At 43.5% G+C, this 25,463-nt stretch overlaps 1 protein-coding gene and 1 long non-coding RNA gene across 2 annotated transcripts; one reads left to right on the plus strand and one right to left on the minus strand.

The window, feature by feature from the left end:
- The first annotated feature begins 3,408 nt into the window (after positions 1-3,408).
- Positions 3,409-19,068, plus strand: LOC310765371 (green-sensitive opsin). Its single transcript, XM_083620221.1, has 5 exons — positions 3,409-3,933; positions 10,736-10,904; positions 16,214-16,379; positions 17,504-17,743; positions 18,271-19,068. Exons 1-5 carry the CDS (start codon positions 3,573-3,575, stop codon positions 18,400-18,402), a joined length of 1,068 nt encoding a protein of 355 aa, XP_083476347.1. The 5' UTR covers positions 3,409-3,572; the 3' UTR covers positions 18,403-19,068.
- Positions 16,462-23,907, minus strand: LOC310765372. Its single transcript, XR_014549548.1, has 3 exons — positions 23,797-23,907; positions 17,152-17,264; positions 16,462-16,551 (listed from the first exon to the last, which is right to left on the minus strand). It is a non-coding gene; the product is annotated as an uncharacterized lncRNA (long non-coding RNA).
- Positions 23,908-25,463: the final 1,556 nt, after the last annotated feature.

Genomic DNA, 25,463 nt, shown 5'->3' on the forward strand with positions numbered 1-25,463 from the left:
GCTTCAAGGTTTTGGAGAGACTGAAACTCATTTTTTTGAGTCCACCAAATTTTTTCAGTATAGAAGCTGACAGTTCCACAACACTTCAAAATGATGCTTAAAATGAAGAGGTTTATTGGGAAACCCAGAATGTCTAAGATGTATCCATGTTTGGTAATCACTGGGAGCAAAAGGATTCTGTTCAATTTATTGCAGTAGTTACTTGAAAACATGTTTCTCCCCCCCTCCCATAGAAGGTGAAACACCAGGATGCACAGGGCCACTATATTTCTCAATAAATTTCTCGATTTCAAAACCTTCCCTTGTTTTGGGGAGTTTCTTGTCTTCTTGATGCTACTCTCCCTCCCCAGTCTATTGGTGTGAGTGCCCATCTGAATAGTATATCTGCACCACTATTTGGGTTAAGTTTCCTGCTTTCTTCAAATTTGGCACAATCTAATGGAAAGGTCCGTATAGTTAAATTAATGGTTTTCCCAGTAGTAATGTATGGAAGTGAGAGCTGGACCATAAAGAAGGCTGATCGCCGAAGAATTGCTGCTTTTGAATTATGGTGCTGGAGGAGACTCTTGAGAGTCCCATGGACTGCAAGAAGATCAAACCTATCCATTCTGAAGGAAATCAGCCCTGATTGCTCACTGGAAGGACAGATCCTGAAGCTGAGATGCCAATACTTTGGCCACCTCATGAGAAGAGAAGACTCCCTGGAAAAGAACCTGATGTTGGGAAAGATGGAGGGCACAAGGAGAAGGGGACGACAGAGGACAAGATGGTTGGACAGTGTTCTCGAAGCTACAAACATGAGTCTGACCAAACTGTGGGAGGCAGTGGAAGACAGGAGTGCCTGGCGTGCTCTGGTCCATGGGGTCACGAAGAATCGGACACGACTAAACAACTAAACAACAACAAATGGGAAGGTTGAGCCACTGGTTTCTGGATAATTGGGAAGGTAACCAACTTGAAAGGTGTGGACTGCTCAGACACCGATTCCTTAGATGCATGTTCCATAGATGCTTATGGTAGATAAAAGAGGACGTGTGGCACACATAGAGCCATTGAATAACTTTCCTTCTTGCACATTTAATGGCAACCTGTCAAGAGGATATTAGAAGCAGCAGCCAAAGAGCTTCTAAAACCCTCCAATCCCTGCAAAGCTGCATGGTGATGGATTGGCACCTCATTTCCTGAGGAGGAGTTTTGTCAGGGCAGGGAAGGTGAGCGGCAGGGGAAGAACCCAGTGACCTTCTTCAAGCTTCCAGAGAGATGGCCAGAATACCAAATGGAGCCCTGCCTCTATGTTGGGACATAAAGCAAACTTTCTTGTTACTTTCATTCAGAGCGTATGACTGAGACTGCATTGGGGGAAAATACTACCTGCAAATCAGTGAAGGGTGCCCCAGAATTCCATCATGTGTGAGAGAATGGAGTAGGGATTCTGTTTTCTGATTCCAGGGATTGGTGTTTAGGGTCTTTTCTGGAAAAGCTCCATAGGCTGCTTGGTTGGGTACCCCAGAGCTCACAGAAAAGAAAAGGAAAAAATTAATGAACTAGACCAAGGAAAGGAAATCTTAACATTCTAGTGCTATTCTTTTTTTTTTTTACAGTGTAATCCTGGTGAGGACAGTGTGAAACCGAATGATTAATATAGTACCAGAAATGTCAGATTCCATGTAATGAAGTTTCGCACCTTTGAACAGCTACAGCATGGCAGATGGCCTGTCCCTGTGCTTCAAGCATCTGTAGCACGGCCCATCTCTGACATACTTTCCATAGTCTTCCATCTGAGATTCAACTTCTGCTAAATTAGGCTAAGGTATTACACTAAGTGGCAAAGCGTAAGATTACAAAGTGCAAAGAAGATCCCCAATAAGAAAATAGATGACCCTTGCCAGCTACACTTTGAGAAATGCTGAAGTAGGTCATGAGGAAAGCTCATCTACAGAGGTGAAGAACACGCCGCCCCCCCTTGGATCAAATAAATACAAAGTATTGGCACAAACAAAGTCAAAAACTGGAGAGCTAGGGTAGATAGGGTGTTGGACTGGTAGATCCAGGTTCAAATCTCCATTCAACTGTGAAACTCACTGGGTGACCTTAGGCCATTCTCACTCTCAGACTAACCCACACCACAGTGTCATTAGAATGCAAAGAACCATGTATGACACCTAGAACTCATTGGAGGAAAGTTGGGAGATACATGTAACCAAACAGCAGCAGCAGCAGCAGCAGCAGAAGAAGAAGAAGAAGAAGAAGAAGAGTGTATGTGAGAAAAGGTTGGGGTACCAACATATTCTGGTTTCTGATTTTCTACCAGAGACATATTCCTCTGACGGTACAGAATAATTACCATGTTTGTCCCAAATCAGGGTTTCAAAAGCATTTGGCGGCCCTCAGCGCTTCCCACCACACCCTCCGTGTTATCAAATTTATTTATTTATACTTACAGCTTTCCCTCCACCAAATGGCACCAGGGTGAGTTACAAAAATATCACAATTGATGTTAGTCCAAGGAGCAATAAAAACCATAAAATAAAACCACAAAGCTGGCCAATATCAGAAGAACAAAACAGCAACACAGAGCAGAAGTGTATAGCAGTGTACAGAAATGTGGGAAGACATACACTCAACCGAAGATCTGGGTAAAGAAGTGCATTGTGACCCATCATCAAAAAGTATACACTGGTGGTGCAAGACACACCTCGGGGCAGAAGCCATTCCACAGCCTGGGGACTACCAACAAGAAGGTTCGCTCTCAGGTGATGCCATCATTTGAACCTGTTTTGTTTCTAAATAGCATATGGTAATATCCTCAGCTCAAGATACTCTAAGAACACTGTCTTGTTATGAACTTGCCTAAACTTTGAGGTCCACATTAGAAGTTCTCTTCTGTGTTCCTCAGCTGTCAAAGTTGAGGGAATGATGAAAGTGGTAGTCCAATAATATCTGAAGGCACCTTGTTGACTATCTCTGGAGTTCTCTCTCTCTCTCGATTTGCAAGTTTGCAACCAGTTTGATTTTCATAAGGAAGGAATTGTATATCCTTTCATACGGGTGTATTTTTCTTTTCTTTTCTGTATTTTTGTACAAATCTAACATTCTTCTATGAGAACTACCTGCCAGTCTAGCTGTCCCCCTCATCTCTAAATAAAACAAACCCTTTAAATAATATTAAACACTTAGTAGAAACTAATACGCCTTAGGGCAGGTTTTGGGGCCAACTAGCTGCTTAGAGGGTGCTTAAAGCATCAGCCCCTCTCAATCCCATTGCCCTTGTCATATAAAGTTAGCCTAGACCCTAATCCTCCACTCCCCTCCCCGCTCCTTCCTCTCCCTCCAGCAGGACTGGGCAGAGGGTATAAAAACCCCCTTTGGATCCTGGCTGCGCCAGCCCCGGGACATAGATGACGGCAGACGCACCAGCCCTGCATTCCCTTAGGGGATTTGCTATTTTTTTTAGAGTTCGTAGAAAAATAATCAAAGTTGGGGGGCGGGAACCCCAAATCGATTTGACTTAAAAACAAAACAAAAAAGACAACCCCAAAACCAAAAGAAGCAGTTGATTAAATAAGTGAATCATGAATGGAACAGAAGGTATCAATTTTTATGTGCCTCTTTCCAACAAGACAGGGCTGGTGCGGAGCCCCTTTGAATATCCCCAGTATTACCTAGCAGAGCCCTGGAAGTACAAAATGGTGTGCTGCTACATCTTCTTCCTCATCTCCACTGGGCTGCCCATCAACCTCCTCACCCTCCTTGTGACCTTCAAACATAAGAAGCTACGACAGCCGCTCAACTATATCCTGGTTAACCTGGCGGTAGCAGACCTCTTCATGGCCTGCTTTGGCTTCACGGTCACCTTCTACACAGCCTGGAATGGCTACTTCATATTTGGTCCCATCGGCTGTGCCATTGAGGGCTTCTTTGCAACACTGGGAGGTAAGATCCACAAGGGGAGTAGTGAGCACTACTTTGTACCGAGTTAAAGGAGTGGTCCTCTTAACTCAGTATTGTCTTCATTGTCTGTCAGTGGTTCTCTGGGGGTTCAGACTCAAAATTCCCTGCCATACTGGGAGATGTCAGGGGATTGAACCTAGGATCTTTTGCAGATGCTCTAGCAATGAGCTATGGAAGCGTTGCAAGGAAGCAGTGGCACATGACTAGCCAAGTGGTGGGGAGAAGCGGCATGGCTGGCTCAGCTTCTGCTGCCTACGTTGGGTTCACTTATCATCAGACATCTTGAATATGTGAACCAAAACACAGCTATCCTTTGAAATTTGTGCATCTCTGAATTTTGCAGTGCAGTTCTCCAACCAACCCAAATGTACAAAAATGTGTATGTTAGGGAGAAATGCCTATAAAATGCATACATTGGTGAAAATAATTATATTGGGGAAATTGCTTGCAAAAATGTGTACATTAGTCAATACATACAAAAATGTGTTTATTGGAAGAAGTTCTTCGTGAATTTTCATGAAGATTTTTTAAAGAAAAGCTTATTGCTCCAAAAGTGTACCGAACTCATTTTAAGATTGAGAAACTTAGGCAACCAAAATGGACAGTTTTTTCCATCCTGACCCATTTATGTATTTTTTTAAAATTTGAACTAGTGGTCAACTTCATTAAAATATGAATCCCCCTTCATTTGCTTCAACTATAATTACTAAAAAATTTGAAATATTTCATTATTCATCGTATCAACTGGTTCAAAGACTTGGGGTTGCTCATTTGACAAAATTCCTACCTAAAAAGCATTGTACACACTGCGACACATATCTGTGTGCAGACATTGTGTATGGTAATCAACACATGATTTTTCCTACATGCAGACAGTTTCCATGTAGCTTGTGTCTCAACGATGGAAACCTGGTAGGGGCTGGTTTGTGTATGTCAGTGTAACATCCTCAGGGAAATATGAAATTCCACCTGTAGTAAGGAAGGCACAGTTCCAGTGAATGAATAGAAAATGTTGTGCACCCTAGATCCTTTCTGTTTTCAAGGAACGTTTTACTTAAGCATTCCTACTGACAGGAGATTATTGTTTCACATGGGAAGAGAAGCGGTCCAATAAATAAATTCCAGTACACTAAACTTGCAGTAGGAGATGTTGCCATATGCTGACAGGAGACTCTAGCCCATAGGCTTCCAACAGCATAAAATGAATTGGGTATCTCTTCCGGCAAACCTATTGGAGTTCATTTAAGAACTCTGCATTGCAAGTTGCAAGAGAACATTATTACCCTATGGAAACCATTTCCCTATGGAGTCTATGTGCTCTGTTGTTTCTCTGCTATCTGAAGAGAACACAAACTAAGCAATGCTAAATCTTTGGCCCTTGCTCTCTGGAATGAATATTTCAGGGATAAAACAGCTCCTACTTGGGCACATGGAACAAAGCCCATGCCTAGTTCAATCACACTGACATCACTCCAGGGCTAAACCAAGCCAAGTTTTAATATAGTTAACATATACTAGGGTTGCCATATTTCAAAAAGTGAAAATACAGACACAAAAGTTGTTGAAAAAGGAAAATCGGCAAAAACAACACTGACGATATGGGTTGCCATACATCTGGCCAGACATTTTATCAATTTTTGCCTGAACACTGCAGTATTCCAGGTATGTCTGGGAAATTCTGGATGTATGGCAACCCTATAAGGGTGAGGAAATATCTACGATCTTTATTATTATGTCAAGCCTGTGTGCGTGCAAAAAATAAAAGCACACATTTATTTTCAATGTGCATGCCATAAAATATATACAATTCTTTATGTTTGGAGATGCAGGTAGGCAAGGGGGAGGTATTCAACTGAAGGCAAATTTACCAATGATAAATGAAAACCTATCCCCTAACTAGATTATGAATCAAGTCAGTGTTGTTATTTCCTCTGCTTGAGAAGTATCTCATGTCCTGCAAATTTCTCACATTTTGCCTAATGCTCAAATAGATGAAAAATGTCACTTCTTATTCCACTGGACACATCTCCAAAAGAGGCTCTGAAAGGGCACAGCTGGTGTTGCATTATTCTCTGCACTGCCAAAGAAAACACTCGGCGCACATCTGCATGATGCTCCTTATGGGAATTGGAGGCAATCATGTAGAACACGGTCCTTAAAATCCACATGGCCTGGGGGGCTTTTCCTGGCATTGGGTTCCCTCTATTTCACTTAAAAGGGCAATTGCAGGACCAAGCTGGGCTGTGCCATGTACTTCACTTCTTGTTGTGGTCCTGAGAGCACAGCAAGAGAATATTAAGGCTAATACTTGAACACACAATTCTCTCTACGTTTTGGCTTGAAAACGGAAGGTTTCAATTGTTTTCTACATGGACAAAAAAATCTAGTTACAAGTAGGAACTTGTAAATTTCACTGATTTCAATGCGAAAAAGTGAAATCTGTGCTTAATCTATATTACTGCAAAGCTGGAGCACAACCAGCCGATAAAAAATAACTAACATGGACATACCCTAAGATACATGCCAGGCTTTTTTAAATAAACAGTCCAAACCATGATCATGGTTTTGGAATGAGATAAGGCAGTTGACATTTGGAGAAAAATTGGTGCTGTACCAGAGAAGAGGATGTTTTGTGTGTTTCAGAGGGATTGAGTTTCAGGGGGAAAGCCAGGACATAGGTAGCATAATAGGTACAGACGGAAGCTAACAGTAAACAGGCAGAGAGCAGGGAAGAGATGTGGCAAGATACAGAGAGAGTCAAGGAAAAGCATAGCAAGAGCAAGAGAAGAATGAGCAAATGAATTCAAGGCACAGCCAAGGTGCTCCAGTTGGGAGCCATTGAACAACCTGCCAGGAGCATCTTCCTGCTTCCTGGAGTCAAAGGGAAACCCAAGTGCTCTCAGGTGAGCTCACTCACATTCCAAGATGGGGTGAGGCCATGGAGCAATTCCTGTGGGCACAACTAAACATGACATGAGAGAGCCATGATCAAGGCTTCATGTGAACCTTTGAAAAAAGTGAATACCTCCCTAGTGAGAACGTTCAGATTGGGACTGCAGTACTGGCATTGAGGCTTGCAACCCAATTCCATGTGGTTTTTCTGAACTAAAAATCAGCACCCTCTTTCCAACATGCTATTTGCTCTCTGAGAGAAAAAACATAGCTACCCCACATCTTTCTTATTTATTTCTATTCAAAATGTTCATTCCATGTACTTTAGACAGAAACGCTCCCAGACGCTGATAAAAATAACATTTGAAACACGTACGATTTCCACCACAGGAAAAATAGCTTTGGGGAAGGGAGCCATTTTATTGGGGAATCTGCATGGAGGCAAAAATATACCAGATCACCATCCTCCAGCTGCTATTAGTTCTTTAAAAATCTGTGGGCGATCCCAATCTTGGATCTCCTGGTGGGTCAAACCTAATTGTGTCTAAAGATGGTAGAACTTCATCTGGTTCATGCTGATTTGGTTTGGAAATAGTTTAAATGATTCTCTCTGTAATCAGGAAACAGATCACCTAATTTCAGATCCAATCTGAATTTGCTATTTCCCCCACAGCTGCAATCTTTGAAAGTACCGTATTTTTCGCTCGATAACACGCACCTGACCATAACACGCACATCGTTTTTAGAGGAGGAAAACAAGGGAAAAAACATTCTGAATGAAACAGTGGATGTATCATTTTTGTGCTTCATGCTGTGGCCACAGACATGTGATCTGATGGTGAATTTGGGGTGACCCAATGCAAAAATCCTGAGAATCCCTGTGGATCCATGCTTTGTAACCACGTTTTTGCACCAATGCAGCCCCAGGCAACAGTGGGTGTGTGATTTTGGGGGGGGGCAGGCTGTAGCCATGGACATGCTATGTGCTCTGATGGTGAATTTGGGGTGACCCAATGCAAAGATCCTGAGGATCCATGTTTTGTAACCACGTTTTTGCACCATTGCAGCCCCAGGCAACAGTGGGTGCGTGATTTGGGGGGGGGCAGGCTGTAGCCATGGACATGCTATGTGATCTGATGGTGAATTTGGGGTGACCCAATGCAAAGATCCTGAGGATCCATGTGGATCCATGCTTTTTAACCACATTTTTGCACCATTGCAGCCCCAGGCAACAGTGCGTGTGTGATTTTGGGGGGGCAGGCTGTAGCCATGGACATGCTATGTGATCTGATGGTGAATTTGGGGTGACCCAATGCAAAGATCCTGAGGATCCATGTGGATCCATGCTTTTTAACCACATTTTAAGTGGGGAAGGAAGGAAAAATACAGAATGGACAAGGAGCACGAGAGGGGTGTGCAGAGAAGCAGCTGGCTAAGAATGCAGGAGAGGGGTATAACGGGAGGGAGGAAAGGAAGGCAAAAGTTTTCCCTCACCTACCCACCCAAGCCAGCCAGCGCGCTCGCTCTCTCTCTCTCTCTCTCTCTCTCTCTCCCCCCCCCTGCATGTTTTCAGCAGCACTCGAGGGGAGGGGCTTTCCCTGCTCTTTGTTCCGTTTGAGCAAACACAGCAAGGAAACAGAGGAGGGTGGGCAGTAAGACCCTGAGGCAGAATGCAGGAAAGCAGCCACTTCCTCTTTTCAGGTTTCCCTTCTCCGAGACGCACGATTTGATTTTTGCCTGGTTTTTTTTTGCCATTTGGCTCCAGGGACCACACATTCGCTCAATAACACGCACAGACATTTCCCCTTCCTTTTTAGGAGAAAAAATCTGCGTGTTATAGAGGGAAAAATACGGTAGTCTCTGTGCAAACAGATGGAGATAAGGGTTTCCTTCTATTTGCATATCGGCTGCTTTCAAAGACTGCACCTGGAAAAACTGCTGCTTTGGGGATAAAAGCCCTCTCTCATTAGGAGATCCATGGGGCAAGAGGGTTCCTTGAAGGGGATAGATGTTTATGTCACACCAGCAATTTTCCAGAATGCAGCCCTTCTAAGCAGGGTTAAGCCAGGAAGTCCTCTCAGCTAATAGTTTAATCCAAGCCAGAGAAGATTCACCTCTTCTTTGTGCTACTGAAGTCCTTTTTTGGTCCCAAGTTTGGCAAAGTTTATTGGCATCTTTAGTTGTGCTGTGAGAATGGCGAAGCAGTTAGAAGTCATCTTCAATGCTCTACACAAAGCATCCCCAATAAACAACAACAGAAAAAGCAAAATAAGATAATATAGTCTGGGGCTTCTCTCAGTATTTTTGTGATGAAGAATGGGCTCAAAGAGACACCCAGTAGGAGCTCTGAGACTAAAGAAGTGACATTAAGAGCATCAAGAAAAGAAAAGTCACTTGTTTCTAGCTTGAGCTGGGTAAAAAAATCTCTGCAATAATAAATGTGCAACTTCAAAGGGTTCCATGTGTTTCTTTAGGAACACACCTGACGATAGCCCCCCTCCCTTATCCATGTAGTGAACAGGGGTGATTGCAAGGCTGCTACTGGCTACACAGATAGGTTTTCTCTTTCAGTACTGCAGGATTCCAAGGCAAAAGTAATTCTCTTTCACAACATGTCAGCATTTGTTGCGCTTCTGGCTATGTGCTGTAGTAGTCAAACTGGAATCTGGAGCAGATTCACGAGTCCCAGAAATGTAACTGAGATTTGAATGCCCCGCCGCCTCCCCCAATGCTTTTCAAAGCAGAATCAGTGCATGTTGTCTTTACTCACCCATGAATGAGCAACCTCATGTAATTTAGTTGGCTAATCCAAACCAGCCAAGCTGGAACCCTAGCGAAATCTTCACTATCAGTTGGCAATGGTTGTGCTGTGCCTTGTTTGTTGGTCGGTAGATGTAGGACGTCTCATCACACAAGGAGGGATAAACCAAAATAAAAAGAGCTGAAGCCAAGGAGCTGGAGCAGACTAAATCCTTAGTAAGAAATGAGAAAGCTCCCATTTTAGTGCTGCAGTTAAGCCACAATTTTTGACCAAATTCTACACTTCTGTTTAATGCATCAAACCTGCCCCAGAATTTCCTGATGTGCACCCGCCCTCACATTTTCTCTTGCTTTGAAATAAATGAGTTGTTTATAAATGAGCATTGACAAGCATTCCCTACATCAAGAGAATAATCCAAATGGTGATTATAAGGTCCCAATAGGATTATATGAAAAGGATGTGCGTATATTCAAATAATTACAAAACAAGGCACATGCATGTTCATGACGCAACAGGAAATTGTGAAGCATCACTTTACACTTTACACTTAAGACAAAAACTTGTCCTAGGCCCACAGGAAAACAACACTGTAAGTGAGATACCATCTTGGGCGGGGGAGGAAATCATGTTATATTTCAAATGGAGAGTGAACAGAACAGTCTAGATATAAAAGCGGCAGCTGCCTTTCCAACATGAAACCCTGCATACTTATCACTGGATAATCACATGCTGGGGGCATTAATAGGCTTAAGGCACAGCCTTGGCTCAGATAATCCCCTGAGTTTTGATTACATTTGATAAAGAGATTAATAGGCCCATATGCTCATGTACACAATCAAAGGATGATAATACTTATACCACTGTTGGCATTTTGTCAGGAGCTTTTGCATCGCCATGCCGTGCACCACAGGTCTTGCAGACCATCTTCCATTAAATGTGGACTCAGATGATGTAATGTAAACCACAAGGCTCCTGATTCCCCATCCTTCACTGAAACCAGCACATCATGCTTTTGTGCTATCTTAAAAAGACCTGAATTAGGCAAACCCTCACAAAGGGCACCCAACCAACCTATATACATTAATTGCATTTCATTGCTTTGTGTTTTTCTCTTCCCCTTATTACTTGCAGGTCAGGTTGCTCTCTGGTCACTGGTTGTTCTTGCCATAGAGCGCTATATCGTGGTCTGTAAACCAATGGGAAACTTCCGCTTCTCTTCCTCCCATGCCTTGATGGGCATTGCTTTTACTTGGGTTATGTCCCTATCCTGTGCATGTCCACCCCTTTTTGGTTGGTCCAGGTAAGTAAAAATGATAGTTTTGCATTATATACAACACTGGGGTACTATGTTGCACTGACTAAATACTGAAATCCAATTACTGGTAGTTAGGAACTGACTAGCTAAGAAGTAATTATGGAAACAGCTATAGACTTGATCTCTTTTCATAGGCATCAATCCCATTTACTTACCAAGGCTGGCACTTGGAGTACTGTACAATATCAGATATGGAAGCAGAATTGAACAGAAATTTTGGGAATGCCTGTATGTGCAATTTCCTTATATTCACATAAGAATGAGTAAATTTGAATGCATTTCCATGCATTCTGGCAAAAGTTCATCATAGAGATGAAATCACCCTGTTCTAGATTAATCTGGGGACCTGTTGTATGATGATTCTATCAATTTCTGACATCAACTTCCAAATATTTCCCTCCCTATGGAATGCCCTCCCATCAGATGTCAAGGAGATAAAGAACTACACAACTTTTAGAGGATATCTGAAGGCAGCCCTGTATCAGGAAGTTTTTAATGTTTGAATTTTATTATGTTTTTATATGCGTTGGAAGCCACCCAGAGTGGCTGGGGTATACATGATAAAATTATTATTATTATTAAATATCTCCATGGGGTCTCACTCGTGGCAGACAACTGAGGCATCTCAGTTTGAGGCATCATTCTCAGTAGAACCATTAATTCTCTAATTTCAGGCCCACTCACTCATGCAGTGAGAATGTGGGTGAGTTGAGTGGATAAGGGCAAAGTCAGTTTGGCATGCCGTAAAATTGGTTATATGAGGTCTTCACAAGTCACCCGGAGTCTTCTAAACTTTCCACTATTTAGTCTGAGAAGCCCAAGCCCTTAAGTGAAGGGGGTGAAGCGCCTGGGAGAGGAGAGATTCTCTGTACTAAGCTGAGAGTTTAGTGGAAGTGCTGGCTGCTTGTAATGCAATTGTCTAATGCCATGTCCCACCTGCTGTGCTCCATTTAACAGCTGCTTTCTCTTCTGGAGTGCCTGAGGCATATTTGTGCATGCATGCTTGCACATGTGCCCGGGCACACACACAGCATCTCTTTTAAGCACACGTGCACACAGAGACCATCTATTTCTACTCCAGCAGCTGCTACAAATTAACCTTAGCTTTAACGAAAAGATGGTGAGTCCCATTTTAACAGCCTTGAACCATTCAGTAGATCCGTATGCATTTGTGTCATTCTCAGAGTCTGTGGGTTTCCTCGTGCAAGTAAGGGAAGCTGAGGTCATGCTTTTCAGATGTGGTGCTTAATCAATTGCCATTTACTTCTGAACAGCAATAATGGGAAGGAGCTGGGTGATAATCTGCATTGGGTCAACATGCCGGGCATCGTGAATTGCCTTAGTATTTGCTTACAGTTCAATGGAAAGACAAGGGATTTCTCTACCATAGAAGGCTGTCTATTCAGTATCTCCATTTCCAGCCTTCCAACACGGAAATATTCCCCACAGCTTCCATTTAGCTTCCCAAATCCAAGGTTTGCACCAGCAAAGTAAAAGCAGTGACTCACACACCTAATCTTTTTCTTCACACACAATGGCCAAGATCCACAGAGCCCATGGGGTGCCCAGCAAGATGCTTGACTTTTTTTTCTTTGAACAGCAGCCTTTATGCTGCATCACAAACACCTTTGGAATTTCATCTCCATTTCAAAAGCAGTTTGCCATGGGGCATTGGAGGCCTGCTGTTCGAGAAACACAAATTCAAGCCCTTTTTGAAAAAAAGGCAATAGTTTGTGTGCCCCCCCCCAATCTAAGCTGAACAGTTTTCTTCTACATCTGACCGTTTCTGGTCCTTAGTACCGTATTTTTTGCTCGATAACACGCACCTGACCATAACACGCACATCGTTTTTAGAGGAGGAAAACAAGGGAAAAAACATTCTGAATGAAACAGTGGATGTATCATTTTTGTGCTTCATGCTGTGGCCACAGACATGTGATCTGATGGTGAATTTGGGGTGACCCAATGCAAAAATCCTGAGAATCCCTGTGGATCCATGCTTTGTAACCACGTTTTTGCACCATTGCAGCCCCAGGCAACAGTGGGTGCGTGATTTGGGGGGGGGGCAGGCTGTAGCCATGGACATGCTATGTGATCTGATGGTGAATTTGGGGTGACCCAATGCAAAGATCCTGAGGATCCATGTGGATCCATGCTTTTTAACCACATTTTAAGTGGGGAAGGAAGGAAAAATACAGAATGGACAAGGAGCACGAGAGGGGTGTGCAGAGAAGCAGCTGGCTAAGAATGCAGGAGAGGGGTATAACGGGAGGGAGGAAAGGAAGGTAAAAGTTTTCCCTCACCTACCCACCCAAGCCAGCCAGCTCTCTCTCTCTCTCTCTCTCTCTCTCTCTCTCTCTCTCTCTCTCTCCCTCCTGCATGTTTTCAGCAGCACCGGAGCACAGAGACGACACTCTGCTTTCCCCTCTGCTTGCCTGGAGGGGAGGGGCTTTCCCTGCTCTTTGTTCCGTTTGAGCAAACACAGCAAGGAAACAGAGGAGGGTGGGCAGTAAGACCCTGAGGCAGAATGCAGGAAAGCAGCCACTTCCTCTTTTCAGGTTTCCCTTCTCCGAGACGCGCGATTTGATTTTTGCCTGATTTTTTTTGCCATTTGGCTCCAGGGACCACACATTCGCTCAATAACACGCACAGACATTTCCCCTTCCTTTTTAGGAGAAAAAATCTGCGTGTTATAGAGGGAAAAATACGGTATATGGAAACACAAAATCAGTAGCCATTACCGAAAAACCTCACCATTGGTTGCAGTGGCCTAGTGTGGGTTGCCAGTACCCAGGGCCATGTGGGGGGGGGGGACGGGACCTGGCAGAATATGCACGTGTTCATCTGCCTAATGGCATCTGTACCACCCAGGAGATTGCCCACCCAGGAGATAAGAAAAGAGAAGTTGTCCAGTTGTCTGGAGAGGTCACTTCTTGGTTCCCATGGAGAAGCCATTTTCAATGGACCCCAGCGATGGAAGCACGTAGCTGTATTGAGGCAACAGTGGGTGTTGAAACTTTGTGCCTCTAAGAATTTTTCGCCTGGCGGAACTGCCCCTTTGTCCCCCCATTGGTGGTAAATCTTAACTGCGGTCCTGGACATACTGGTGAATTTTAGTAATTTTCATGGAGTGCTAATGGTTTCAGGTCAACAGACCTCTCCCATATGTACAAGTGGAAAGTATCAGTATTTAATATATTAGTGCCTTATCAAGCAGTAATGCTCTAGCATGCTCTCTTATTATTACACACTATGTTACATGCAGCTCAAGTGAACACTTAAGACTAGGCTTCCACAGCTCTGCTTCCAAAGCATTGTTTATAATTCTATTTACAACTTAGCTGTGTGCTACTTAGGTATAAGGACCTGGCAAATGGGCACTTCGATACTCCCCTGCTCCACTTCCTTTGGCAGCTGCAAATTACAGACTCCTTAGAGTTAGCAGTGCCCTCAAGGACCCACATAATCTCTGTTCCCTTCCTCATCTGCTTGCCACAACGCGATCAGGTGTCTGACAAGTTCAACCACACGCACTCAGCTGCGCAGAGATTAGACTAAATCGATAGTTCCCCGTGGGAGGCAGTGAGCGTCACAACAAACTGATGTTATACATCCAACTGCAACATGCCGGCTTGGAGCGCATTGGGAATGTGTTCAACTCATTTGTTGCCTCCTTCCAAGTGAATATACATGATGGCATGGCATTGTCCCTGTGAGACTGGGAGCAGGAGGCACCGGGTCCCCCAGAGAATAAAGCCGGTGATCCCTGCATGTGGTGTCATTGCTTGAATATGACAGTGTTCCCTAGACATTTTAATTAATCATAAGACTTTCAGTTGATGACTAGATCAGATTTGCCTGTTTTCTATTCTTTTTCTATTCTTTTCATTCATTCAATGTATTTATTTAGCAAATTTTTGTATACCACTTGATTGTACCACCCTATAAATGAAACATAAAAATTCTTGATAAAAACAGTTAAAAGCAGGCATTTAAAAACATTCAAAGATGTTTAAAATCAACACTAGCTAGAAAGAGATAAAACACATGTAACTTGTACTGGTGAAATTCAGTGTAGCATATATGCATGGCTAATGAAATCCCCCTGCGTAAGAGGAATTTCCCTCCTCTCTTTTCCTCTGTGCTCCCTAAACCTGTTTCAGTTCTGACTCTGCCGGCTACTGGTTTTGGTTCCACCTACCAATAGCATGTGGACCTCCACAGATCACCGTCAAGGGAATGTGGTTTTTGACAGAAAAAGGTTGCCCACTCTTGCTTTAGAGTAAGCAGGAGGTGGTTATATATCACTGGATGTACAGTGGTACCTCAGGTTACAGACACTTCAGGTTATAGACGCTTCAGGTTACAGACTCTGCTAACCCAGAAATAATACCTCTGGTTAAGAACTTTACCTCAGGATGAGAACAGAAATCACACGGTGGCAGCGGGAGGCCCCATTAGCTAAAGTGGTGTCTCAGGTTAAGAACAGTTTCAGGTTAAGAACGGACCTCTGGAACGAATTGAGTTCTTAACCCGAGGTACCACTGTACCTCCTTTGTCAAATCATCTCCTGCCCAAAAATTCTGGAGACACAACTGATCTCGGAGAGAGGCACCAGGTGAGCAATCTTCCAGAAAAACACTATGGTCCCTTATTAGCCTACGATGAATATAGCCCAGGACTTCTCTGGGTTGGATGGAAGTGCCTGGAAAGAACTGCGTGCTGAAAGTGGAACTCAAAGTTCACACTAAAGGATAGTGGATGAACATGTCTGAGACCAGGTCGAAAGCGACTATGGAATGCTGCAAGAATCTCTGATGCATCTCTGAACTGTTGAAGGGAGATGTAGAAGGGAGTGTAAAGACAGGAAACTGCTAGAGAAACTTCACAGAAAGATATTCTGGAATTATAATGACTTCAGTTAATGCTATCAACTGGGAATCAGTGGAATCATCCTGAAACAATTTGCAGGCTTTCTTGCTTCCCTCAGAACTTCTTAGAGGCTGCAGATAAGTGAGCGCCTCCACATTAATGTTGAAATTTAGTTAATGGCTACTTAGGGAGGTGTGCAGTTGCTCTGAGAAAAGTTGTTAGTTTTAACTACATTCTTTGTGCTTCCTTTGAAACCCTCAGAAGTTTCACCTCAGAAAGAACCTCCAAATTTAGCTGACAATTTGACTTATAGGTGAAATTTGGTGGCAACAACTCTGCTTGAGCCAGTGACTCTTGTACTGATCCAAAGGCTTTGTGTAAGATAAACATCTTTACTGACTTGTTTTTGTTGTTGTTCACAGATATATACCTGAGGGGATGCAGTGTTCCTGTGGCCCAGACTACTACACCCTCAACCCTGATTACCACAACGAGTCCTACGTTGTCTATATGTTTGTCATCCACTTCGTTATCCCCGTGGTGGTCATCTTCTTTTCCTATGGGAGGCTCATATGCAAAGTCCGAGAGGTAGCGTATCTCCCTCCACACTCAGGGTATGAGGAGGCAGAGGCCAAGAGCAATGAGGTGTACACTGGACTGTCTCAGGGATGCTGCAGGCTGGTTCCACCTTGATGGGTGGTCATAGAGATAGCTGGGCATGACTTCAGTGTTATATATGCATCTAGGTTTTATAGAGGCTCTATAAGGGAGACAAAATGGGAAGGCTACACACTTTGAATAGGCAAGATCACAAGTCATTTGTAATATGTAATAGTGGAATTTGCATATCCACAAGGATCTTCAAATTGGGGACAACTTTCTAGGTGTACCTGGTCTGTTTTGTTGCTTCTCAGGCCACATTCACACCATACATATAAAGCAATATCATACCACTTTAGACACCCATGGCTTCCCCCAGAGAATTATGGGAGAGTTGTTAGGAGACCCTGATTTCCCCCCACAGAGCTACAGTTCCCAGAACTCCCTGTGAAACAGGATTGACTGTTAAACCATTCTGGGAATTGCAGCTCTGTGAGGAGAATAGGGGTCTTCAAACAACACTCAGAACCCTTAGCAGACGACAGCTCCCAAAATTCTTTGTGGGAAGCCAGGACTGTTTAAAGTGGTATCATAATGTGTGGTGTGAATGTGACCTGAGCCCTGACTATTCTAGGCCTCTGGTCTCCTGGAAGGGCCAATTCAGACATTAGCCTCTTACATGAGGAAATGTTTGAAACTCATTTTCCCACCACTTGTTTTGACCACTGGAAGAATATAGGAGATATATCAGAGAACTTACCTCCCCCAACCAAAAGGAAGTGGGGACTGGGACCAGTTCACAGCCACAGCTTCCACTTGCCAAAGAGAGAAACCAGCAGATAGACTTCTTCTGGTTGCCTGGACAAATGGAATCTGGAGTGGGGAAACAGAAGATATGAGCACCAACATCCACTTCCCTGCAGGGAAGGACAAATGATGGAACAGCCTTCAGTTGCCAGTCCTGTTTTGGCTACTGGAGGACAACAGTCTACTGCCTTCTTCTGATGTTCAAGGCAACTGCAACTCAACTCTGAGGGTGATGTTGAAATAGCTCCATAGCTGCTTGGCTGGAGAGAGCCCTTTTGAGTCACTGTCTTCTCTTGCACCCCCAGGCAGCTGCTCAGCAGCAAGAGTCTGCAAGCACCCAGAAGGCAGAGAAAGAAGTTACCCGCATGGTGATCTTGATGGTGCTAGGGTTTATGCTTGCCTGGACCCCCTATGCCGTGGTGGCATTCTGGATCTTCACCAACAAAGGGGCAGACTTTTCTGCTACACTCATGTCAGTGCCTGCCTTCTTCTCAAAGAGCTCGTCCCTTTACAATCCCATCATCTATGTCCTCATGAACAAACAGGTGAGATTCCCCCCGAATCGGGAAATGAACCCGACTTCCCCTCCAATAGACTCCATTCCCAACTTCTATGAATTTAAAACATTGCATATGCCTCTCTTAAATAATAACCTCAACCCCAGGTAGTGTTAGAAGTCCTCATTTGCAGGTTTTGGACATTACAGTTTTGAATGTTAATATAGCTCTCCTGATAAATGTCTGTGTCAAAGGGGGAACATAATAACAATTAAATCTCAGTGGCTATCAGTTAACGTCAATTCCTGCTAACCAAGTCCAAAGTCCAAGTGGACGCAATAGTGTATCTTATTCTGCTACCTAGAGTTAATTGGAATGTCATACTGCCATTGAGTTGCTTCTCTGAAAACACATATTTGTGATGACGGTTAATATGCCTAGAGTTGACAGCCCAACGAGGCATGCAGAGACCCTCTGCTTTCTACCAGAATATCTCCCTTGCAGCTGAGCTTCTCTGACTGTGTGGTACACATTAATTGTTCCAGAGCATCTCTGTTCTCTTTTTCTCTTTCCAGTTCCGTAATTGCATGATCACCACAATCTGCTGTGGCAAGAACCCCTTTGGGGACGATGATGTCTCATCAACTGTATCCCAAAGCAAAACTGAGGTATCCTCTATCTCCTCCAGCCAAGTGTCACCTGCATAGGCTATGGACAGTTTGACCTTTGGTGACCTGCCACACTTTGGAACCAGGAAATGGAAATGGGCTCACTTAACTGAGCTCTGGTTTATGAGTTCCTCTCACCCAATTTTTCTTTTATGCACAAATGTTGTATGCCACACACATACAGGAGTGCACAGTCTAGCATAACCCTTTTGATGGTATCTACTTGTAATCTATGTAATTCCCTCTCTGCAATAGTTGTGTGCATCCTATAACCATTTGTGCAAGCATTCCTCTGGGCAAATACCTGCCCATGACACCTGGGATAGCTCAGTCGGTACAGCATGAGACTCTAATCTCAGGGTCCTGGGTTTGAGCCCCACATTGGGCAAAAGATTCCAGCATTGCAGGGGGGGGGGGGTGACACACTAGATGACTCTGTAGATGGACCCTTCCAACTTTACGATTCTATGATACTATGTATTCAGCACATATTTGTGGAAATGGATATGCTCCTCATCACATTTATTTGTGTTGTTTGTACATGAGAACTGCAGTTTGTACAAAGGCCCTGTCGACTCACACCTCCCCGCTTGACACACAGTCAAAACAAAGCTTGTCTGCTCACTTGCACAGACAAAGAAAAGGAAATAAAATGTTCTCCATGTCACTGGATGCTGATGATGGCGGGGGCGGTGGGAACTGACTTGTTAGGTCAAGGCACACTGGGGTCAAACTTGGTCAAACAAATGTGCATGGCAGTGCAGGGGTGTGGTATTTGGCCAAAATGGTGAAGCTTAGCACGCAGCTCAGCTCTGCCTTCTTAGCAATGCTTAATGCTTTAAGTGCTGTGTGCAACTGCCTCCATTTGAAACAAAGCCAGAGAAGATGTCCATATTGAGACTGACATTAGGAATCAGCAGCTCCCGGCTACTGTTCTTATAGGAAGATTGCTAGATCATATAAGGGGCCACACAGGTTCATTTCTAGGTACTGAGTTTTTTAAAATGAACAAAAGCAGTAAGCCCACAACTTATGTACATTTAACTTGGGTGCATTTATCTTTGCACACTTGGCATTTAAAAATAAATAAATAAGGGGTGGAAAGGAGCCCAGACTGGGAAAAAAGTCTTTGGCATTCTACCTGCCATTGAGCCCAATGTGTTTTGACTATATGCGATTTTGACTTTAGGTGCTATCCCCGAAATGCAACCCCCATGTAAGCTGCGGGCTTACTGTAATCGCTTCTGCTTACAGAATGCAGTTATTCTTAGGTTTTAACACTTCTCCAGATTTTGAGATGCAGTTTTTCACTAAAAAAGAAACCCAGAGAAAAATATATACCAGAATGTGTTTAAAAATGCCTATTTAAGCCTGAGTATCCAGAAATGTGTGTCTTGTGAAAAAAAAGGTTATATGTGAACTTTCGTGCAGGTTTTTAAAATGCAAATTGATGCAGAAATGGATCACATGTGATTTATGAATGAATTTATGAAGGAATGCATGTGTTACTAACATGGAGCAGAAACAGACTTATCCATCCATACTTTTTACCACTTCACCATGGAACTAAACTATGTAGCACAAGGGAAGGCTAGGATATCAGATCAAGAAGCAATCTCTGCATTTCATTCAACAGTGGTTACAGCTAAGGAATGGTATGATTTGCTTTCTGTGTGCTTTGAGGACAAAGATTGGAACAACCACCTGAGCTGTAGGTTCAGCTTTCCACATTTTCACCAAAGTCTGCTGGAAGGGAGGAAAGGAGGGAAAAGGGTGAATTATCACAGCGGTTGCTTTTAACCCAATGGAACAACGCTTTGTTTCTGGATAGTTGCTTTTAGTTCAGGGTCTCCCAACTTTTCTGGGACCAAAGGCACACGTGGCAATCTGATAAAGTCATGGATACCATGAAAAAATGGCTGCTTTGGGAACCAGCCTGGTTATAATAATTTGTGTGAGAAACTAAAAAAAGGCAAAGCATCTAGCCCCCCAAAACAAAAAACAGGCAGCCCCCAATAAACAGACAAATTGCCCACACCCCAAAACAGGTAACACACATACACACTAAAAAACAACAACAGGCAAGACACCTCTGCCTCAAAACAAACACACCCAATCCCTCACAAAATGCAGACAAGGTACCCCCAAAGAAAACAAAAACAAGCACCCTACAACAAATAACACAACGCAACACACAGACATGGTAGCATCACCCAAGCTTACCAGGCCAGGTCCCTCCCACGGAGTTTTAGACAAGAGAGGCTGGAAAGCAAAGTACCGGCCTCCAGCTACTTCACCTTATTTTACTATAAAAATGGGGAAAGGAAAGGAAGGGAAGGGAAGGGAAGGTGGCAGGGTTGCTGGAGGCCTACACGTCTCTTTCCAGCCAGCCCAGATGCCACCCAAGGTAAAAGAAAAGAAAACAACAACCAAGTAAAAATATTGCCATAAAAAACAAGAAGACAGGTAGCTTTGCCCTTTGTCACTATCCGTGCTTAACTTGCTTTATTGACTGATTAAAGACATAATCTTCACTCAAGCTGTTTGTTACTCACTGAATCCTATTAGAAGGCACAAACACTTCTGTTTTTAAGCACATTGTTTCTAGGACGAAGAAACCCACTTCATATTTGTATTTTCCTTGTGGTGGTGGGCAGGTTCCAGAGTCCATTCCAGCTGGACCCAAAGATGACAAGCCTAGCTTCTTTGTATTCTGAATCCTCTTGAAGGCACACGTTGTATGCAAATTATGAAAGCCTCAAAGGATTACTGAACTGATTTTTTCTCTTTCTGGAAGGTATTCAGTGTGTTTCTGAAGTTACACAAGATTCAGGGGCTATTTTCAAGGCATCCATTTGTATCGATAAAACATGGAGCCATGAATCCAGAACTGTCTCTTTCACTCCTTTCTAAGTACAAGAAAATGAATGCAAAGTCATCTGAGTTGCGCATTCTTGCTGTAAGTGTATGGATGATGGAAATCAATATACATATCACTGATAAATCATTATAACAAATGGAACTGTACAGAGTTCTGAGTCTTGCACAAACCTCTATATCCTCAAAATGGCACCATAGATAGCTTTTTGTCTTGAAACCTGTAAATATTTGCTTGAAGGCTTTGAAATCTTTCTGGTTTTTTTGTTTGACAACAAGCTCTTTATCCCTCTCTCCCACCCCCAAGGCAGAGGAAGCGTCTTTTGCTATGACATTTGGTTTATGAGCCGAACGGACTATAAAGGGCGGAATGACCACTGTGGCAATTTTCTGTACATATTTTATAAATAACTTATATCAGTGATGACTTTGTAAAGTTGGAAAGTAGAGATTGGAAAAAGAGAGAGAAAAGAATAAACAGCAGCAGTACAAAGGAGGAGAATGTTTGCCTCTTTTCTATGCATCTCAAGAAATAACATTTTTTTCCTGTATTGTGTTGTTTGTTTTTTATACCCCTCTCTAGACAATTATTGTCTTGCAAAGCAGCTCATGTCAGTAAAGAAAGAGGCCCCATCTGCTGTACACATTTCAAGCAGTACCATAACATTCTAAACAGATAACCTCAGAAACTGTAGTTTGTTAAGGAAGCTGGGAGTTGTTAGGAAACTCTTATTTGCCCTACAGAGCTACAATTTCCAGAGTCGTTTAACAACCAATCTATCTTTCCAGGGTGCTCTGAGAATTGTAGCTCTGTGAGGAGAATTGGAATCTCCTAACAGTTCTCAGCATCCTTAACAAACTACTCTTCTCAGGATTATTTGGGGGGGGGGGAAGCCATGTCTGTTTAAAGATGGGGCCTGTCATCGGACTTACAACAACAACAAAAAGGGGGGGGGGGGAATCACACACGGTAAAGGAAAAGTATCTCTAAGGCCAGAATGAAGATGTAAGCTTCAAGTGGGCATCTATATCTAGTTTGGGACAGACTGGTCTTTCCTTGCTGGTGTTCTTGCTTGAAAAGCAGTTGGTTCCAATGGTTCCTTGGGCTGATGAGTGAGGTCCTATTGTCCTTTCTCCTTGTTTCTGCAATTTGAATCCTTCAGCTGTTCAATCCCTGGACAACATCTGGTGGGCAAGACATTTTTGTGGATGAGCTGAATGAATCCATACTAGGAATATATTTCCAAAGCTTGAGTTTTCAGATCTTCTGCAGAGTATGTATGATGTGAACAAATATACTACATATACATGCACTATAAATATATTGCTTGATTTTTGGTTGAGAAAAAACACCTATTTGAGCCGCTTTTACTGCAACCAGCTAAAAAAGGGTCTCTCAAAGAGGAGCACACACACACACACACCCTTCTTATTGGGGGTTGAAGAGACTGGAGGAAATTGGTTTTAAGTCTGTCATTGCAATTGTGGATTAAAGTATTAGCCTATCACAAGTATTTTGGAGACAGAAAGAAGGGGGCACCATCACAATACTTGAATAGATTTGGCCTGTACCACCCTCAGATTGCATCAGAGGAAGAGGTTGCACAGTTTCACCATCCAGGTGATGGGCAAATCAGAGCTTGCTTGGAACTTTAACCACTAATGGACAGTTTCGGCAAGGACAGTGCGTTCATTGGGTATGTGGAGTGTTTGCCTTTCCCAAAGGAAACAGCCAATTTGTGAAGGAGGCTGTGCTGCTATGTATAAGATATTGGAGGATTGCACTGGAAAGAAAATGGCAGTGGATGGACCAGAACTGGGAGCAAGGTGAGGAGCCATGGAGCCAGGCTCTTATCTACAGTGTATCCACCCTGATCTCAGTGGAAAATGTGGGTACAACTGCAGTAATTAAATTACTCCATCTTAAAAGGACTTGTAATCTGAATATCTGCTAGTTTCTTCAGTGTGCATATGAGGTTGCCTTTTGTGTTGTGTCAGTGCTAGGATCTCATCATCTTTATTATCTCAAGAGGAGGAAGATGGATATCCATACACAGTTGGGGGGTACTCTAATTCACTTAAAGGTCAATCCTTTTTTCCCACCCCCTAGATAATCTTTACTGGAATCAAAGAAATTACATTAAGAGCTAACTATAGTATTGGGGGTACAGTGGTACCTTGGGTGAAGTACTTAATTCGTTCTGGAGGTCCGTTCTTAACCTGAAACTGTTCTTAATCTGAAACACCACTTTAGCTAATGGGGCCTCCCACTGCCGCCGCGCTGCCAGAGCACGATTTCTGTTCTCATCCTGAAGCAAAGTTCTTAACCCGAGGTACTTTTTCTGGGTTAGTGGAGTCTGTAACCTGAAGCGTATGTAACCTGAAGCGTATGTAACCCGAGGTACCACAGTATATTCCTCACTGGCTCTTCTCTTTGATTTTAAGTGTCCCACTGCATTTTTCCCCCAGTGAGAAGAGGATATTAAAAATAGATCATGCAGCAGCATAATTGCAGCACGAGCTTTACAAACCCAGCCTCATGCCCATCTACCTCACTCTTCAGTCTTCAACCATAGTTCGTCAGCAGCACCAGAAGCTTCAAGGACATGTGGCATAAGGAGTTCTCTTGTCTTGATTCCCCCAGCTTTTGTTGTAGGTACGGGTCTTTGCTTGCAGCTTCGAAATGGATCTCTCCTCTTTCCCTTATCATGCAGTACTTTTACATTTCCAGGAAAGCTGGCTTTGCGCAGCATTCAGCAACAGCTGATTCTGGTCTCATTGCTACAGCAGCATATTTACAATATTATGACACACGTGTGCAATCTGTGCTTTATTTTGCTTCCCCCCTTCCTTGTAATCTTCCTTCATAGAGCTAAATTAACTATTATGCTATGCATGCTACAGTACAGTGTAAGATCCCAGTTGAAAAGAGAACTCTGTTGTGGTGTAATTATTAGGGGAAGGTCCTTATTTACTTATATTTTACATTTCTATCTCCTCCTTTCTCCAAAGAGCACAGAGGACACGGTTCTTCCCTTTCACTTGTTCCTTATATCACACTAGCTACATGTCTGAAAGTGGGGGGAGGGGAAGCAAAGAACTCCAGTCCCTCTCAACTCTCAAAAATCCCAAGCTCCTTTACAGTTAAACCCCATAATGGCTCATGTTAGGATAAGAAATAGAATGGGTAGGTCCCATTGGCAGACTAACACTGCTTTAGAAAGATGTCTGTTTACATGATACAAAGTCTGGCAACATTAACTCCGCTGGGTGTGAACCCTTTGCAGACAACCACAGGGCCTGGAGACAGGCAGTCACAGCAGTGACCAGAGGAGGAATGACCACTGGGAGGAGTGCTGAAAGAGGATACAACATGGTGCATCTGCAGCAGTGTAACTAGATGCCTGCATCTGCCCCACCGGCAACAAATCATGTCTCTCCCATATTGGTCTCTACAGCCACAGCAGGCGCTGTAACTCTCCAATGATTTGACTTCATCCCCAAAGTCGCACTCTTCCATTATCTCCCAAGGCAGATAGATGCCAACCATCACATCTGAATTTCAAATCACTGTTCTTTAAATTTCCCTGAAGAAGGACCACTAGCATTTGAAATGAATTAATCCCTGTTCATAGGGAGCTCTGTGAACTGTAGCTCTGTGAGGGGAGTAGGGGTCTCCTAACAACTCTCAGCATCTTTAACAAACTGCCAGGATTCTTTGTGGAAAGCCATGACTATTTAAAATGGTACCACAGTGCTTTCAATGTTTGGTATGAATGTGGCCCTTATTGAGCAGGGCTGAGCAGGGCTTGGAGAACTGCTTCAGTGGCAGATCCAGTAGCAAGGAAGGGAGACTGCGCCCCACGAGGTCACTGCATGGTCTGGTTGAGTGTAGCCTTGTTACTGCCAGTTGCAGGTGTTGCTGTGAGCTGAGCAGAGCTAGGTTTAGAGAAGGGAGCCTGCCAGCCTTTGCTTCACCCACAATAATGCTGGGACTCAGCTATATTAGTAAAGATAAAGCATTGTAAATACGTTACAACACTGTGACACCAGACAGCGCTGTGGAGTTCCGACTTTCAGCAACGTGATTTCCCATTATGAGGTTTACAAGGCGTTTTCCTCTAGATCCAGCCTTGGTGTTCTTGGGGAACCTTTCTCAGCCCAAAGCCAGCATTTCCTTCTGAGAAACCTTTTGGGGGGGCACATGCGAGTGATGGGCAGGG

The sequence above is a fragment of the Podarcis filfolensis genome, assembly GCF_964270895.1.
Source record: "Podarcis filfolensis genome assembly, chromosome: 6".
Taxonomy (NCBI): Eukaryota; Metazoa; Chordata; class Lepidosauria; order Squamata; family Lacertidae; genus Podarcis; species Podarcis filfolensis.

Coding starts and splice junctions, on each gene's coding strand:
- LOC310765371 (XM_083620221.1), top strand. CDS start 3,573: ATGAATGGAACAGAAGGTATCAATTTTTATGTGCCTCTTTCCAACAAG. Junction 3,934..10,735: donor CTTCTTTGCAACACTGGGAG/GTAAGATCCACA, acceptor TATTACTTGCAG/GTCAGGTTGCTCTCTGGTCA. Junction 17,744..18,270: donor ATGTCCTCATGAACAAACAG/GTGAGATTCCCC, acceptor TTCTCTTTCCAG/TTCCGTAATTGCATGATCAC.